This window comes from Cynoglossus semilaevis, chromosome Z, assembly GCF_000523025.1.
Source record: "Cynoglossus semilaevis isolate Cse_v1.0 chromosome Z, Cse_v1.0, whole genome shotgun sequence".
NCBI lineage: Eukaryota > Metazoa > Chordata > Actinopteri > Pleuronectiformes > Cynoglossidae > Cynoglossus > Cynoglossus semilaevis.
Genome location: NC_024328.1, coordinates 13,550,183 through 13,568,018, shown reverse-complemented (window position 1 = coordinate 13,568,018; position 17,836 = coordinate 13,550,183). Strand labels below are relative to the sequence as shown.

The 17,836-nt window shown below is 42.0% G+C and overlaps 3 protein-coding genes and 1 long non-coding RNA gene across 5 annotated transcripts in view; 3 read left to right on the top strand and 1 right to left on the bottom strand.

Moving 5' to 3' along the window:
* The window catches only part of card9 (caspase recruitment domain family, member 9), a 5,504-nt gene extending 4,263 nt beyond the window's left edge, over nucleotides 1-1,241 (top strand). Inside the window, exons 10-13 of the mRNA XM_025053340.1 lie at nucleotides 500-562; nucleotides 654-781; nucleotides 875-933; nucleotides 1,014-1,241. Coding sequence (XP_024909108.1) covers nucleotides 500-562; nucleotides 654-781; nucleotides 875-933; nucleotides 1,014-1,110 — 347 coding nt within the window. The 3' untranslated portion in view covers nucleotides 1,111-1,241. The remainder of the gene's footprint in view (nucleotides 1-499; nucleotides 563-653; nucleotides 782-874; nucleotides 934-1,013) is intronic.
* A 175-nt stretch (nucleotides 1,242-1,416) lies between these two features.
* LOC103397957 (coiled-coil domain-containing protein 180-like) lies at nucleotides 1,417-13,150 on the top strand (the record flags this gene model as incomplete). The annotated part of the gene is made up of 34 exons (XM_025053424.1): nucleotides 1,417-1,827; nucleotides 1,922-2,016; nucleotides 2,720-2,799; nucleotides 3,326-3,435; nucleotides 3,608-3,736; nucleotides 4,128-4,238; nucleotides 5,004-5,099; nucleotides 5,190-5,353; nucleotides 5,470-5,565; nucleotides 5,670-5,749; nucleotides 5,849-5,937; nucleotides 6,028-6,147; nucleotides 7,034-7,207; nucleotides 7,283-7,398; nucleotides 7,557-7,683; nucleotides 7,766-7,820; nucleotides 7,919-8,031; nucleotides 8,110-8,279; nucleotides 8,362-8,531; nucleotides 9,378-9,558; nucleotides 9,632-9,778; nucleotides 9,857-10,001; nucleotides 10,080-10,196; nucleotides 10,555-10,632; nucleotides 10,749-10,832; nucleotides 11,013-11,152; nucleotides 11,248-11,300; nucleotides 11,379-11,442; nucleotides 11,571-11,630; nucleotides 11,847-11,913; nucleotides 12,017-12,152; nucleotides 12,268-12,428; nucleotides 12,519-12,644; nucleotides 13,133-13,150. Coding segments are annotated over exons 1-34 (3,837 nt in total), but the record flags the coding sequence as incomplete, so codon positions are not given.
* Nucleotides 13,151-13,152: 2 nt separating this feature from the next.
* Nucleotides 13,153-14,490, top strand: LOC112486490 (uncharacterized). Its single transcript, XR_003048947.1, has 5 exons — nucleotides 13,153-13,209; nucleotides 13,308-13,398; nucleotides 13,481-13,610; nucleotides 13,681-13,852; nucleotides 14,355-14,490. It is a non-coding gene; the product is annotated as an uncharacterized LOC112486490 (long non-coding RNA).
* Nucleotides 14,258-17,836, bottom strand: part of entr1 (endosome associated trafficking regulator 1) — a 4,011-nt gene continuing 432 nt past the window's right edge. The window contains exons 2-10 of one of the 2 annotated variants that reach the window (XM_008336384.3): nucleotides 16,820-16,920; nucleotides 16,656-16,736; nucleotides 16,396-16,490; nucleotides 16,178-16,307; nucleotides 15,898-15,971; nucleotides 15,710-15,821; nucleotides 15,242-15,304; nucleotides 14,972-15,111; nucleotides 14,258-14,623 (exon numbers count right to left, since the gene is read on the bottom strand). In XM_008336384.3, the coding sequence (XP_008334606.1) occupies nucleotides 14,533-14,623; nucleotides 14,972-15,111; nucleotides 15,242-15,304; nucleotides 15,710-15,821; nucleotides 15,898-15,971; nucleotides 16,178-16,307; nucleotides 16,396-16,490; nucleotides 16,656-16,736; nucleotides 16,820-16,920 (887 nt within the window). In that variant the 3' untranslated portion in view covers nucleotides 14,258-14,532. The remainder of the gene's footprint in view (nucleotides 14,624-14,971; nucleotides 15,112-15,241; nucleotides 15,305-15,709; nucleotides 15,822-15,897; nucleotides 15,972-16,177; nucleotides 16,308-16,395; nucleotides 16,491-16,655; nucleotides 16,737-16,819; nucleotides 16,921-17,836) is intronic. The other variant, XM_008336385.3, reaches the window with a different exon arrangement.

Here is a 17,836-nt window from a genome sequence, read left to right as displayed (position 1 = left end):
ATATATAACAACAAACTTCTTACTAGGAATGTCTGATATTGACTTTTTGCCGATATCCAATGTGCTGATATTGTTCAAACGCTTTCTGAGTCAGATATGAACCGATACAGATATAGGCCTGGCAATATTTATCTGTACAAACCATTGTATGAGTTGCTGGTACCAAAAACCACCTGATTATTAAAATTAATAAATTAAATGAGCTGCAATGCTGCCATCTTGTGACTTTCCCTTTGACATACAGCCATTTTTCCCCAAAACAATTTTTAGGGCACACGGCATTTGACCAAACCCACGTATTGTTCGGAGGAAAAACCGATAACTATTCTTACAGATGTTACATAATTATGCTAATATTGGGCCGATAATATCAAATTTAAAAGCGGAAATAGAATAGTTGTATTCATATGTTGATTGGCTAAAGTCAGTCTCCTTCTGTAACTTGTTCATCAATGTATCTTTACCACATAAATGTTACGCAATAAAAACTTCTGTCCCATTCAGTGGGAGAAGAGCGTGAGCAGCGATGACGAGGAGGAGACCACGGAGAAAACCGTGAAAGGTCAGAGACGCATCATGTGACCTGCCTGTTAAGACATTGTCATGTGACCTACCCTCCAATTAAACGATGTCATGTCCCTCCACCCGGACAGGAAGCAGCGAGGACGTCCGCAGTGAGACGTCAGGGGAGAATGAGGAGGCGGCAGTGCTGCTCCAGTCTGACAAGTCTGTGGAGGGACTACCAGAGGCCAGGAAGAAGACCAGTCCAACTGCATCATGGGTAATGTCCCTCAATGTTTTCTGTGTTCTGAGTCTCTGTGTACCGGCCTCTCAGCTACTGTACCTTGATGTCTGTTTCTTTTTTTTGATGCAGGAGGAACAAAAAGAAGATTGTTTCGTGTCCAGGAATCGTCCACACTTTTGCTATCGCAGGTGAGTGAAGATCCACTTGAACTTTAAAGAGGACATGATGAACTCTTTCAGCTAATTTCCTGTCGGTTTTTCCTAAACAGGAAGCGGGCCCTGAGGACAAAGTTTGTCAGTAGGGATTATACAGTCGGTGCCATTGATGACAGCAGCGGCAGTGACATCATAGAGTTTTCAGAATGAAGTTCTCATGTGATTTAAGTGTCACAGATAAATTATGCAGTAGATATTAGTAATATTAAAGTCTGATTACTGCAGTACTGTAAAATGTGGCTAGGAGCATATTTATACAAAAATAAAAGTCATTTGATACACCTTTGTGTGCTAACATTTGTAAAGTTACAAATATATTTTTTCCAATATTTTTTGTGTTCTGAAACAATCTATACATTTAATTTTTTTATACTAAATTTGAGTGCAACCAACGCAAATTTGCCTTTGAAAAACCAGTATGAATGCAACATGAACGTTATACGATTTCACAATCACAATAAGTATCCCTAATGAAAGATTCGACTTAACTGATTTATTTCAATTGCTATTTGCAAGATTTATGCGGATTTTGTTATATTTGTAATTTTAATCATGTTTTTTCGAGAAAACTTTTGAAATAGGCCTCAAAAACATTAACAAACGTTACATTACGTGCGTTTGCGGCATGAAGATTTACGACTTTCTACCCGTACCACAAACGCCTCACAGAGTCCGTTGTCACGGAGATGGAAAAACGTCCCGATGGTTTTTTCCCCCCACGTAACTAATGCTAAGCAGAAAAAAAATACGGACTACAGTATGTACCGACAGAACCAGCGGAACCGAAAGTGCAGTTCGGTCATTAGTGTCAGTGAAAGCAGAACGATACCGAGCGGGAAGATTTATCGGCAACTGTTCGACGCTCAGGTAAGTGTCGTCAGTGAAAGTCCTTCGAAATTCGTCTGTCAAGTAACGAAAATGCAGATTTTATTTATTTTTTAAAATTGTATCTCTGCCCTAGGTTCAGCTGTCCAGGTCACTGCTGGCTGGACGAAGGGACGTGAGGACAGAATGTCTGACTCCTGATAGCAACACACAGTGTAGCACTGCAAGCAGGTAGACAGTGATGGTGACACGATGACAGAAGTACTGAGGTGGACTTATTGGTACTTACTGTATGTCTTTCTTAGTAGTGATGTGTCGTTCGCGAGTGATTCGTTCAAAATGAACGAATCTTTCATATGACTCGTGACTCCCGAGTGCAAACGAATCTCTTTCTGTGAACTAATCTTTCGCCGTGAACTAATCTTTCGCCGTGAACTAATCTTTCGCCGTGAACTAATCTTTCGCCGTGAACTAATCTTTCACTGTGAACTAATCTTTCGCTTCGTTCTCGCAGATTCGTATCATTTGTCACGTGACAGGGAGCTCGGGTCTTTTTTGCTCTCATTCATCTTCACATTGTGGTGTGTTTTTATTTCTTAGCTTTTCACATGGTTTTAATTACTTATGGCATTTTGTGTACTTTGCAGACTTTGTCAGCGGAAGCAAACCATGTTGCCTTCAGTATTTAGTGAGAACCGCAGCCTTCTTTACAACGCCCACATTAGGGCTAAAGCGCCACCTGCTGTAAAACGAATGAAATGATTAGTTCAAGATTCGTTCACGACTCGTTCATTTTACTGTTCGAGAGTCAAAGATTCGAACTAATAAAAAAGAGTTGGTCTTCCCATCACTATTTCTTAGTAATGTCCCTCTCTGTCTGTCTCTCTGTCTGTCTGTCTCTCTGTCTGTCTGTGTCTCTGTTACGTACACACAGACTGTGTTCATCCTCCAGCAGCAGGAAGCAGATGAAAGTTGATGAGTCTGATGATGTTCACCAACTTCCATCCACTGTTGGTTCGTATTATATTCAGTGGCATTGTCTCCTAACCATTCTGACAGGGGTGTCAAAACAATGAGCTGTGGTCCACTGCTGCACCTGTCCTTTTAATGGAGGCCCACATCAAGGGCTTAAGGAACCTTAATGAAAAGAGATGTTTTAGAAAAAGTATTTTTAGGAATGTCCGATACGCAAAACCGAGGGAAACGTCCTATTATTAAGTTTTTATTATTGGAACAAAAACCGATAATTATTTCCGCAGATATTAAATAATTATGCTAATATTGTGCTGATAATTTCGGTCGGCAGATTTTATCTAACAGCTGGAAATTTTGCTTACTCTATCACAGTACAGTGCAAAAAGCTATATTTTTGCTAGCATTTTAATAATTGGGAAAAAATTATTAAAATTTAGTCCCCAGGCCAGGAGCTTGACCCATAATTTCAGGTGAAAGTTGTTTGTGTTTTTTGGGTTTTTTTTCAGAATGCTACAACTGTGGTACTGCCCACCCACATCACTTTCATTCGTCTTGTCTTTCACAGCGGTCAATGCTCCGAGATCTGACATCAATGAACGTCTGGCAGAGAAAAAACAAAAAAAACACAACAGATGTTTGAAACAACTGGACTCTGGACTGAGAGAAGCTGCTAAGGTTCCTGTAACATAGTACATGCTGTAACATAGTACATGCTATAACATAGTACAGGCACACAGACATTACATGAGTTTAGTTTTCTTACATATATTTCTACATTATTATAGATGTTATATTCTCTCACATCCATTCTACTAACTTGTTCTAATTTGATTTGTTTTTCTGCCAGGAGTGTGAGGCTAAGGTGAGGATAGTCAGCGAGGAACTGCTGTCCTTCCTGCAGCAGGTGGACCTCAGGTTGGACATACTTAAAGTCAAAGTTGATCAACTGAAGGACCTGGATGATGTGGATTTGCAGGTATTTGTGTCAATGATTATGATGTGTTTTATCATCTGAAGGATTTGTTCTGTTCAATTTAGTGATTAAGTAAAAAATATACTGGGTATTTACCATATTATCTGGACTATAAGTGACACTTTTTTCATACTTTGCCTGGGTTTGCGACTTATGTGACTTAAATATTAAAATGTATAATTTCACGTTTTTTATTTTCACACTGACAGCCGCTAGAGGGCACTCTCGGCTTGCACACTAGTACTTGCTACTCCTGTAAAATAAATTATCTAAACTAACTCCTGTAATTTGCACTTTTTTTCATCCTTTGGCTGGTGCGGCTTATACTCCGGAAAGTCCGGAAAATACGGTACTTGTATCCTTTAGTACTGATTATGTTCATGTATGTTGGTAGACATTCAGAGGTCTCTGGGAGCAGTTGGAGAAGGAGGTGAAGCTGAAGCAGATGAAAGTCACGGAGACAAACAATCAGCTGAGGGACTGTGAGACACAGCAAATCAAAAAGGTTGGACAGAGTTCATCCATTATGCTTTTTTTTTACATTTTTCAACCATGTTTTTATTTACTCAGTGCATGACAGGGCATTCTATTGCACAGTTAGTAAGTTTTATAGTCAGTTGTCTTAATGAGGCTGATAATTAATACTGAACAAACAATCTTTCAAACAGAGGTTACATTTAAACCAGGGGTGGCAAACACATGGCCCGCGGGCCAAATCCGGTCTGTTTGGGTGGTTCAATATGGCCCACTTGCTGAATGTTGAAAATGGAAAAAATGCACAAATACTGCATGTTAATGATGTTTTGTCAAATATATCATTTTATTATTTCATATTTTGTTTTTTCTTCTAATGTATTTGTACTTATTGACATGAAAACAAAAGGGAAAAACATGGACTTATTGTCATTTATAGGTGATTATGTTGGTCCGGTCCCACTTGACATCTAATCAATTTGAATGTGACCCCTGAACCAAAATGAGTTGACACCCCTGCTTTAGACAATGTTGGAGTGTGAGAACTCAAGTAGCCATCACATGTGCAGTAATGTGATCGCAGCTGTCAATCAGGAGGCACAATCAGCCAGCACTCCTTTTATTACACTTATTTTTTTACAAATTGTTTTTAATGTCAATTAGTGGATATTTCAGGGGACCCCATTTGAATTCTAGACCCGCCCAAGTGGGGTCGCGACCCTAAAGTTGAAAAAGACCGCATTAGACAATAGCAGACAGATTCAGGATCAGTTCTAAAGTCTGCTTCTAACTGTAGCTCAGAACGTTGCTCCAGAAATACTGCACAGCGCTGGAGAAGATCAGCTTCCTGCTGCTACCCGACATCCACAGGCTGGTCCACAGTGAGGCCATGGTATTTTATGAACTCTTACACACACAGTGACCAGGTTGTCATCTGCTTGATGACTTGAACGGTAACAGTTCTCGGCCATGTGTTATTCAGATGTTGAACCAATCTCTGTTGGCAAACCGCCGCAGCGTTGCCCGTCTGGTCCTGCTCCTCCAGGAGGAAATCCTGCAGCAGGAGTCGTTCCTCCATCTGCACTGGGAGGAGTGTTTCAGCAGCTGGAGGAAGAACAGAATCACACAGATGGTTGAACACTTCAGGTGAGTGGAGAACTATTTCATTCAGTCCAAACCAAGTGTTGATCAAATCAAGGTGGAATTCAGAGACCCGGAGTTTTTCATCATGTGGTTCAGGGTTAGTTGTCTCTGTCTTGAAGGAGTCTCTGCAGCAGTGATGTTGATCAACAGCTGATCCAGGTTCAAACTCTGCAGCACCTGAGCGAACGACGTTGTGATGTTGTCTCCAGAATCAGGTGACAAGTTTGTCATTATATATATTATAAATTATATATAATAGTTCTGTCCAGTTGGTGTCACTGATTACTTTTCTTTGAGCAGTTTTGTTTGAATGTTTTAGCTCTCTAGCGCCACCTAACTGCTCAGCTGCTCTGGTCTCTGAATGGTTCAACCAGCTAACAGCTATTAATCAGCAGATTGGTACCTGCACTTTATATCTTAATAAAATAATCAAAAAATATTTTCAGTCCTTCTGAGGGCTAAAATGTTGCGATGAATTTTTTTCTTGTTTATTTTCAGACAGTCTTCAGAACGATTTCCTCCTCCAGCTCCGATGCTGTTGTCAGCAGAGATGGGAACAACGGTTGACTGAAGCGGAGAGTTGTAAGGTAGGGTTAGGGTCTGGTCATTGACTTTACATCATCGTCCTGTGTCTGTTGATGACATACTCCCTGTCATGTATACAACGTTGACTGCAGGTGGCGCTCTCAGACTTGCAGCTGTCAGACGTGGAGGTGGAAGATGTTGTCAACTCACAGCTCCTCCCTTTGATTGGACAAGTCCAGAGACAGGATGAAGAGCGATTGGCTGCTTTGGATGTCCGTCAGACAAATACGACTTCATCAGCATTTATGCTTTATTACAACGTGTCACTTCATTAGGAACAAGACATGGGGGCTCGCGTTTACGACTTGGACTTGAGTTGCACACACAAAGACTTAAGATTTGACTTGTACTCTGATTCTGGGAGTATTTTTGTTGTGTTTACATCGTGGGAACTTTTTTGTCATGGTAACCATGGGTACCATACTATGCGCGTCCTCACCTCACATACTTAGATGATGGTAACACAGTGGTAACTGACACACCAGCAGTCAACTCTGTTATATTGGCAGCAGACAAAAGAAGAGACTTGAGACGAGACTTGACTTGGACTCGGGACCAAAGACTCGAGACTTGATCAGGTCTCATCTCATAAAGACATGAGATTTGACTTGGAGTTGTGACCAAAGACTTGACAAAAGACTTGAGACTTGATCAAGTCTCACCTCACAAAGACATGAGATTTGACTTGGAGTTGTGACCAAATACTTGAGACTTGAACAAGTCTCACCCTCCACAGACATGACTTGACTTGTATTGAAGACTTGAGACATGAACAAGTCTCACCTCACTAAGACTTGACTTGGACTTGTTACCAAAGACCTGAGACTTGAATTGGACTTGGCAAAAAAGACTTGTGAACATCTCTGGTAGGCACAACAGCTAAAAGTCACAATTACATTATAGCCCAACCTAATTAGCTCTATGATGTCATCAACAAAAGTTATCTAGCTCTTAGACACACAGGAGAGCCACATAATTGTTTTTGTTAGCTACAAAAACACATTTTTTGACAGTTTTTGAGACACACATTATTTAAATATAGCCTACAGCTGTGTCTTAGTTATGACTGCACATCATCTCCTACCTGTCTCTCCACAGACTTCCTGTGACTCTACGGCACGTCATGCTCACCGTCTTAGCTTTTGTGTGTTTGCCGTGATACGAGGAGCAGCCAGTATCTGGGAGATGCACAACCAGAGGATGGAGGGAAGAGAAAAGGACATGCAGCAGCAGCTGAACGACCTCTGGTGTTCACAAATGGAACGCACACGGGTTGGTTCAACCGTCACGAGGGGTACCCCGCAGGAAATTGGGGTTTCCCATAATACTTTGCTGCTGTGCTTTCAGGGTAAGAAGTTGGTCTTGGATGAACTGCTGGCTGGACTCCGTCAGGAGAGCAACGAGGACGCTCTGGAAACGTCTCTGGATAAAACTGTCCTCTGTCTGCAGAACATCAGAGACAGGTACGGCAGGACACAAACCCACATGAAACTCAGATTGTTACTGTTTTCGAACAAAAGTTTTGGCATTTAAAAAAATTAAATGTCAGGCAGAGCGAAGTGGGCGGAGTCAAGTGAAGTAGTAGATCTGAGAAACTCTCTATGTGTCTCCGTGTGTCCAGCTACTCTCAGTGCGCCTCTCAGCAGTTTGAGTTGCTGGATCAACTCCCGTCTCTCTTCCTGGACGAGCTTCTCTCCTACAGCAGCACTCTCAGCTCATTCTACCAGCTGAAGGACAAATTTGTCCCCGTAACTACTTCAACCACACATTGTACTTTTTTTCATTTCCTTCATCCTCATCTTTCAACATTTTCTTTGTCGACCTCTTCAGGATCTGGAGTTACTGCAGAAGTTCCACTTATCGTGTATTGAGTCCAGCAGCCTGGGTCAGTATGGTCCATCTGGTGCAGAAATGTCGTATTTTTATTTTTATTTGTTTGTTTTTTTTCTCACATCATAAATCTGTTTTGATTTGCTTATACAGTGACCAGTGAAATAACTAACACTGAGAAACCTCAGGTGGAGACAGACAACCATCCGACCAGCCTTCACGGAAACACTATCCCGACCGAGTCCTATCAGGATTGGTTGTCTAAGGTGAAGCGCTTTTTATTTCTTGATTGAAAAACCTATTTGTTAATGATCCAAAAAAAGTATCTTTTTTATGTATTTCAGGCAGAGATCTCACTACAAGAACTCTATGACATCAGCAGTAACATCACCTTTGAATCATCGAGCGGTAGGACATACACTGGTCCTGTCTTCAGGTGCCCTGAGCCTGACCTACAGCTGGGAACGCACCTGAGTCTGTTCCCTGTGGAGCTGCTCACACACACAATGAACAGGTCTATACACACACACACACACACACACACACACAAATACATGTACATACACATACACATACTAAACACAAACCGTGTCCAGGACTAGGAGTCTCTTCTTGGACAACCTGGAGCAGCACGTCCACGATGTCCTCAGCTCAGCTGTTGTTACAGTAAAGGACAGGAAGGAGGCAGTGATGTTGGACCATGAGCTGCAACTCCAGCTGCTGGACACCCAACACATCCAGACCCACGTTTATCAACCACGTCTAGGTAACTCCCTCACATATGTTTTAACTTCCACGAGACAGATACAGACACCATGTTAAAAAACAGAGAAAAATTAGGTTAATAGTTGTGGTTGGAATACCTATGACGGTTAAAAATATTTTTTACTATAGGCAGTTTGCAATTATTAATATACATGTTTAAACCAATAATCATTATCTTGAGTATAAGTATGTTTAAAATGCGCCATAACGTGTCATACATAGCTTTCGGCTAATCGTGCTACTAGCCTCCTAGCTTCTGGGGAACTAGAAACAGGCGCTAGTCCAGTCAGGGCAGAAGCGCAGCCAATAGCTGACCTGTTGCTGACAAGATATATGCGCATGTATCCAATCAGGGTTGTCGAATATGATGGCTTAACGGCGATTAATTTGTCGCACCAACCGATTCTCTCGGTGACGGAGTGGATATCTAAAGTACTAACGCACCATTTCATGAGTTCAGCTGTGCACTTCCGCCACAAGGGGTCACTGGTGCTTACACGCTTAACAGTCTTGTGTGTAATGTAAAGTTCGTTTACATGTTCAGTTTCAAAATCCAAACTTGTGTTTTTGTAATATTCTGTTTATGTTTTTGTGTAAAAATGCCTCAAATTTCTAATACTGGCATTACATATTTTATAATCTAATCTAATAAATCTAATTATCTACTGTTTGTGTTCAATTGTATTGAGATATTTAATGAATCTGGCTGAATATGGCACCTGCTGTTAACACAACAATTTTGGTGTGGGATCAATAAAGTTTAAATTATTCTTCTTATGTATCCTTGAGGTTGGTTCTTCTCTTTGTTTGTTTGATATTTTTTAATGACCTTTCCCTTGTCTTCCAGCTGAACTGCAGCTTCATCGCCAACAGGTGGAGCGCCATTGTTCTGAGGTATTAGATTTGTTGACCTCATGCAGGACAGGGCTACAGGCACTGCAGGCATCTGTCAACCAGCAGAACAGCGAGTTCACCACCAGGCTGTCCAAAATGGAGAACGACATCCTGACGGCCAATAGAGGCCAACGGTAACAGCTGCAGATTGATGACATCTCTGACCACCAAGTCGGTCGTTTATCACAGTCGCCTCTTTCTCTGCAGATTGGAGATCGAGAGCTTTTCCTTCCAGGAGTGTCTGGATGAACACATCAAACACACCCAGAGCTGTCAGTCCACCTTCAGGGAGATGGTCCAGCGCAGCCTAGAGAAGGTCAGAACAAAAACGGCCGACCTTCTGAGCTCCTTCAGGTAATGGCTGAAAACCAGTGCAGTCATGTGACAGAAAGGACTTGCTGGCGGTGAACCTGTGTGTTACTCCTCCTGCAGGTTGTTCAGTGAAGGAGGTGATTTTGCTCCTCAGGAGTTGAAGACGTTCCAGAGGAGACTAAAGGAGCAATCCAAACAAATTAACACGACAGAGCAGGCGATCCGCTCTGAGCTGGAAGTGTTTGAGTCTAAGAGTCTACAGCAGGTCAGCTGACCTCCATCACAGCAGTCTGAAAAGAGATGTTTTTTTTTAATGTTCCTAAAGACGTGTATTCTCCTGAAGGTGAAGAAAGTGTCTGATAAGGTTGAAGAAACTCTCTCTGTCTGGAAGTCTGAGGTGAAGTTCACTGAGAAGGTGGAGGAAATTATCAGCAGTACACGGATACAGATCAGAGCTGAGGTACTCATCTGACCTCTCTGTGTGACCTTTCTTCCCGGTGATTTGTGTCTGGGAAAGAAACACCCAATCATAATGTAAAAGGGGCAGCAGTGGCTTGGTGGTAAGAAAGGGGGACTTAGGTCCAGAAGGTTTCAGGTTCGAATCCACAAACATGTCATGTTACCAGTGAGGTACACTGAGTATGGCTTTGTCCCCACATACTGAAATTTTCTTTTTTAAATATTTAAAATCTAAAAAAGGGGTAATCTGTGTTTTCATGTCTGTGTGTGGCATTTGCACATCAGCTGTCATTTAACGTACGTCCCTGATCTGTCTCTCTGTCTGACCCGTGTCTCATCTCACCCTCCTGCCTCACCAGGCTGCCAGCTGTAACCAGCAGCAGTCAGTGATCAGCAGCAGGTTGGAGGATGTGAGGAGGATGATGGAGGACAAGCAGGTACAAAGTAACAACACCCTATATGTACCAGCCCACATGTACCAGTCCACGTGTACCGGCCCGTGTACTGAATGTGTTCCACTGTGTGTACCTCTGACCTCTGTGTCCAACTACAGGTGTCTCCAGATCAGATTTGTTGTCTCGTGTCTTCAGCTGGAGAGGACATGAGGAGGTACTCTCAGGACCTGGACTTTGAACAAGTGAGTCACTGCACGTGTATATGGATGACCTTTTGGTCCTTTTTACCACCAGTTAACTATTCTGACCATACTCTGTCCTTTTGGCGTCCCTGCTGTCACTCTGGCTTCACTGCAGTGCAACCACAAGAATCTCCAAAAGTTACATATCTGTGTTCATTTCTATTTTTTATTTATTTACAGAAAGTCAGCTCTCCATCATCCCAGGCAAAGACCTGGAGACATGAACGGTCCACCTCGACTCCCGGTCCGCTGCAGCCCAGCGGGCCAGCTGTAGCCATCGTGGACGACGCTGCTGCAGACGTGATCAAGTTCCTGAATGAGTACGGAACTACAATCAGAGTTTCAAGCAGCGGTTTGTGACAGAACGTGAACAAAGAATGACAATTTTTTTTTTCCTTTTCTCACAAAACATCAGCTTGACCCTGGTCCAGGAAAAGTCAGCAGAGACGGAGCAGAGAGTGAGAACAGGTCTGAGGAGAGCTCAGGATTTCATTCATGGTTTTTCAGCTGGTTCCTGTTGTGTGAAATACCAACCAAATGTTTCAGTCTCCACAGGTCGGAGTTCTGTCCAACAGCAGCAGAAGAGCAGTGCCTCTGTTAGTTCAAGGAGGTACTACATGCTAACACATACCATATGCTAACACTCGGAGGGCGATGGCAGTAAAAGACTCACAGTAACTAATGAGTTTTATTGGTTCACTGTCACGTTGACGAGTCTTTGTTTGTGTTTGGCTGCAGGTCCATCACGACTGACCGTAGGTTTCAGATTTTTGGACCAGAACCAGAACACGAACCACAGTATGTTTTCACATGCATTTTCATACGACTACAATATGCAGTTTTAAAATCAGTATTTTATTCTATTAGATTATATTAGTGAATAAATATTTATATTACTTTTAATAATAATAATAAATTATCAATATTGTTTTTAATGTTATTTTTACTATTCATATGGTGTGGAGTCTGTACTTTCTGTTCCTTTATTCCTGTTTGTGGATGTTTGTGTCCCAGGTCTTTCATGTCCACAGTTAACTTCGTGCTGTGGAAAACCAACAGTATTCTCCTGCAGGTGGCAGAGGTGAGAGACAATAAAAAGACTAACTATTCAACCCTTAGATCTTAGATTTTGTTTTTACAATTTTTTCATTCCTCATCTTTTTCTTTGTCTGTCATCCCCTCAGGACTTTTATCAGAGGGAGCGTCACGCCAAGTTCCACCTGCTTCCAGACACTTTGGACCTCTGGGCCGAGAGCACGCAGCAAAGGCTGCTGGGATACCAGGAACAGGCCGTAAAGCTTGTGAACGTTAGCAGAAGAGGTAATGGATTACCTCATGAATGATCCCCCCTTTGTTTACGAGTGAAGTTAAAAGTTCAAATTTTGGACATCTCTTTTTTTTTTACCTTCCTCTTACCATGTTCCTTATTTTCCAGGTCTGGAAAACCAGGAGGCCATTTTCAAGGACCTGCTTCGTGACTTCCCTTCAGTGTTGATCAGCAACTATGGACAGAAACACGAGGAAGAGCTCACACAGACGGTGTGTGAAATCAGACAGAACCTGGAGGTGCATCTGGCCAACAGTGAGCAGGAGAAGGTGAGAATATAAAAGACAGTCTGGACACAAGGACACGGTCGTCCAGGTCCTGGTCAACCCGTCCAACCACAGACATTGTGTTTTTTTCAGAAGGCCAATGTTCAACAGCTGAGAGCATCACTCAGAGGAGACAGGCTGCTGACTGTGGTGAGCCGAGAGGAGGAGAGACAGAAACAACTTCACAGCACCATCTGCAGCTCTCATTTGAAACTACAGGTGAGCTGTGTGTCTGGCAGAAAACTTTTACCTTATTTTTTCCAGACTATAAGGATGAAAAAAAGTGCGATTTACAGGAGTAGCAGATACTGGTACACAAGCCTAGAGTGCCCTCTAGCAGCTGTCAGTATGAAAATAACAAACGTGAAATTATATATTTTAATATATAAGTCACACTTGAGTATAAGTCGCAAACTTAGCCAAAAGATGAAAAAAGTGAGACTTATAGTCCGGAAAATACGGTACATGGAGAAGAACTGGCAGCTGGGAAAATCCAAAAATCCAAAATCCAAATGTGTTCCCACTAATAAAATAGACGCACAGTTCCCCTCCCAAGTGGTGGGGACTGCTGCAGCACATTAATCTGTCCCCACACACTGCTCCCCGGTGCTTGAGCTTCCCCCCTCCCCCTCTGATGACTTGCGTGATGGGTTAAAAGCTGAGGTCAAGTGGAACAAAGCCAACGTCAGAACTTTGTGTTCTTGCAGGATTGTCTTCAGAACCAAGGTAGCATCCTTAACAGAGAGGCTGTTCTGTCTGCTGAATGACCTTTCCGAACCTGCAGGTAACCTTTGACCATTTCACCCCTGTCTGAGGGGTCAGCAGACTTACATGACTTGGAATGATACAGTACATAAAGCATCAGCGTGGTTGTTTTTGTAGAAATGACCCCAAAATCACAGCAGCAGTCGGAACACACTGTTACCATGGAAACGTCATCAAACCCAAAAGAGAAAGCAGACCCAGGAAGCAGGTACGGTCAAGTCTGTGACATCACAACTGTGACATAACGGTGAACAGACTGAAACTATTCTGTTACACACCATTTGTACCAGGACATGGCCGGGTGTCCCAGTCCTGTTGTCTCTGAGCGACACAGAATCAACAACTACAGCATCGGTCACCACAACCAGGTGCACCATGGGACATGTGGCTCTTATAGAGCAGAGGGATGCCGTGGTGAAGGTATGGAGAAAACAAACTCATGAAGGAAACAGTAGTGTTAGCTTCACTCATTTACATTCCTGTGTCTCAGCGGTTTGAGCAGCTGTACAGGTCGGAATGGTCTCGGTCAGAGAGCGACAAACGAAAACAGCTGAGAGAAACAGAGACGTGGCACCATCACTGGACACAACAGATGCACACACTGGCGCACATCAGCACCGGGACGGCAGAGACTTCCTAAACATCAAACCAGTGACATACAGGTCAGGGAACACATTGCTGCTAAAGTGCTAGTCAGTATGCAATATACTTATACTTAAAAAACATATATACTGTACTGCAGGGTAGTAGATGGGATTTTTGAACCGGGGGAGCAAGATGAAATACCGCTATACAATAACTATAATAGATACACACATATACTGTATATATATATACTTAAATAGACACACATATAAATATATATAAATACATATGTAAACACATATATATACAGTATATATTTATATATATTATTTCTTTATATATACAGTACGTATATATTTGTGTGTGTATCTATTTAAGTCAACCAAACAAAGTATATACTGCTTGGACCGTACTTTAGTTACTTTAAACTCCACTCAGCTTCTTCCGTCTACAGGTATTAGAGGAAAGACACATGCCTTAAGTTTGTCTTAATTCCAGGACAAAAGTGTTTACTTCAAAATCTTCACAGATGCATTACAAACAACACACGACACATGGTGTCCCTCATATTGGTTTCAGTCTGTCCACAGGATATTGACACTGCCCAGTCAACCAGCCAATCAGGAACTAGTGTTCCTCCAACTTCTGGGAAGAGAGGGTGTCAAAGCTTCAGTCCATGATTGGGATGGTCCTTTCCTCTGGCAACCACGGCCTCATGACTACAGGACTGGTGGAGGAGTGGATGGTCTGAAATGGCTCAGGACTCTGGGTTGATGTTTGATATCTTGTCAATGGACTGAAGAAGCTGGGAAACCAAATGGAGTGTCTCCGCTTCTCCCAACAGCTGCCTGAAAACAGAAAATAAACAAACTGTGTGTATGTGTATATGTATGTATGTGTATATATGTGTGTGTGTGTATATATATGTATATATATATACATATATATACACACACACACATATATACACATACATACATATACACATACACACATATATACATACAGTACATACACATACATATACACACATTCATACACACACACATATATATAAACACATATTAATGATTGCCTGAAGGGAACTCCCATGGAATTAATATAGTTCTATCTATCTATACTGTATATAAAATACACTGTAATATCTGTACACCATGGCGTGTGTGTGTTGTGTGTCTGTGATGAAAACTACTGACCGTATGTAGGTGTGGGCGTTAACTGCCGTCCTATTCAGGTATTCAGACGCCACCTGTGCATTTTGTCTCATGGTCACGATGGCCTGAGACTCTTCTAACTTCAGACTGTGGTTCTCGGACCGCAGAGAATCCACTTCCACCTAATACACACATATATTTTGTTCTGAATATTTGATCTGTTTTAATTTTTAAAAAGTTCTTTAAAAAAAGATTGATTACTACACACTCAATCCGAATTTTCAGTGGCTTTTTCCAACATTCTGGTCCTACCTGCAGTTGCAGAAGTTCCGCCTTCAGTTTGGCAACAGTGTTCTCAGCCTTCAGTGCTCGCTTCTGCAATTAAACAGACAACTTTAAAATTGTTTTTCTTCTTTTACAAAGTAATTGAATTGTTCATGGTACAGCAGGGGTGTCAAACAAGGTTAACATTTGTTTAACACAAAATTAGTATACATCATTACAAAACATTATTGGTAAATACATGTAAATGTACGCTTGATTACGATTGAAATTCAAGAAAGAATAATTGTGAAATACGGTATTTTACCCATCCAGAAACAATAAGTAAAAGACATTTATATAAGGACAACCACACTCATGATAAACTCCGGTGGGCCGAATAAAATGATGAAGTGGGCCACATTCGGGCCATGATCCTGGAGTTTGACTTATGCCTGCCTAAAGCTTTAACTCCAATAGACTCCTCTCTCTCAGCGCAAACAACTCAACCGCACAAACCGTCATCAGGTGGAGGTTCTGCTCCACAGACTGGACCATGCTCTCTAGGTCCTGTGCCTCCTTCTCCTCTCTACGCCTCCTGTGAAGCAGCTCCTCAGACAGCTCCATCAACCTGACGCAAATGCATGATGTATTGAAAATTGGAATATTTTTTTACCTCCATCATTATTCTGCTGTGATCTGCCCACCTGCGTTCATTGGCCTCTGAGTTCCTCTGCAGTTCATGGATGCTCCTCTTCAGCAGCAGGTTCTCCTCCTTCAACTGGTCAACACACACATCATACACACACGTCACCGTAGTACTATGAATTGAATATTTAAATTAATGTCACAATATGCAAAGCATAAACGAATAGTTAAAATTGTAATGTTAAGTATTTAACAACAAGCTAATGCTAAAGCTAAAAACAATGGAGAGTTGTACTTTAAGTGTATTACTGTGTACAATCTCCGCTACGCCGCTGTTACCTGTTGTATTTGGTTGCTCCTCCCACTCCTCCTCCTGCAGGAGGTGCCTGGTTCGGCCATTGAGGTCTCATCGTCTCCTTCGTAGTTCTCTCCTCCACCTTTCTGGTGGACATCTGGTTTGGAGGAGAACCTGTTCCATGAGGGGTGGGTGGGGGGCGAGAGTATTAGTGGGTGCTTTTGAAAAAATGAAATACTAGTGAGCGCCTAATGTGACTAACCTTGTCTCTTCTTCATCATCATCCTCCTCTGTGAGGAGGGAGGAAGTGCTGTCTACGCCAGACTGGAAGCTCCGCCCCCAATCCTCCTCTTCTTCCTAATTCAGTAAAAAACAGAAAAAATATTTGTTTCTGGTATTTATTTATTTATTTACTTAAAATAGTTTCACAGTCACGTTCCTCAGTGACCATTTGATCTGGCAATCTGTGATTTACATATACTCTGATTGGACCTGACATTTTAAACCGTATGATGTCACTACCTGTGGTGCCACAGAAGACTCGCAAAAAAACCCGACTCCATTGTCAGGGTCAAAGGTCGAGGTCCCGACATTAAAAATATCCTGAGAGCAGTAGAATCACAGACACACCAGTCAGACAAACGGTAGCTCTGAGATTTGGGCCTTAAATTCCGTGACTTCAGTACCTGGCTGTGAGCCTGATTGTCCTGGTCCAGGTCCAGGTCTTTCCAGCGTAGAAACTCCCTTAAGGAGAACGGGTTTATCTCCTCATGTCGCACCTCCTCATCTGAAAGAGGAAGCAGATGGACATCAGCATTTGCTTTTTTTTCCCAAGATGTAAGAAAAACGTAAACGTAAAAACATTTATAATATATGCAGCCCTTATATAATCTAACAACATTTGACTGTAGAGCTAAGTAGTAAAAAGGCTGTTAGCAGTAGTGATTTTGTTTGCGAGTGATTCGTTCAAAATGAACGAATCTTTCATATGACTCGTGACTCCCGAGTCATATGAAAGATATTTTGAACATATATCATACATATTGAACTCACGAATCACTCACTGCGAACTAATCACTCACTGCAAACAAATCACTCTCTACGAACTAATCTTTCACCGTGGACTGATCTTTCACTGCGAACTAATCTTTTACTATGAACAAATTACTCTCTGCAAACTAATCTTTCATTGTGAACTAATCTTTTGCTGTGAACTAATCGTTCGTTATGAACGAATCACTCTCTGTGAACTAATCTTTCGCTTCGTTCTCGCAGATTCGTTTCATTTGTCACGTGACAGAGAGCTCGGGTCTCTTTTGCTCTCATTCATCTTCACATTGTGGTGTGTTTTTATTTCTTAGTTTTTCGCATGGTTTTAATTGTTTATGGCATTTTGTGTACTTTGAAGACTTAGGGCTAAATAGGGCTAAAGCGCCACCTGCTGTAAAACGAATGAAATGATTAGTTCAAGATTCGTTCACAACTCGTTAATTTTACTGTTCGACAGTCAAAGATCCGAATCAGTAAAAAAGAGTCGGTCTTCCCATCACTAGTTAGCAGTATTTATCTCTTTCAGAAGTTTCGAGAATATTTCGTAGAGAATAGAGAATCCTGATTGGCTAGGTCCTATTACATTTCTGTGTAGGCGGAGCTTGACTGCTTTTAACCAGCCGAAATACACAGCTCACTGTGCGTCGGGGAGC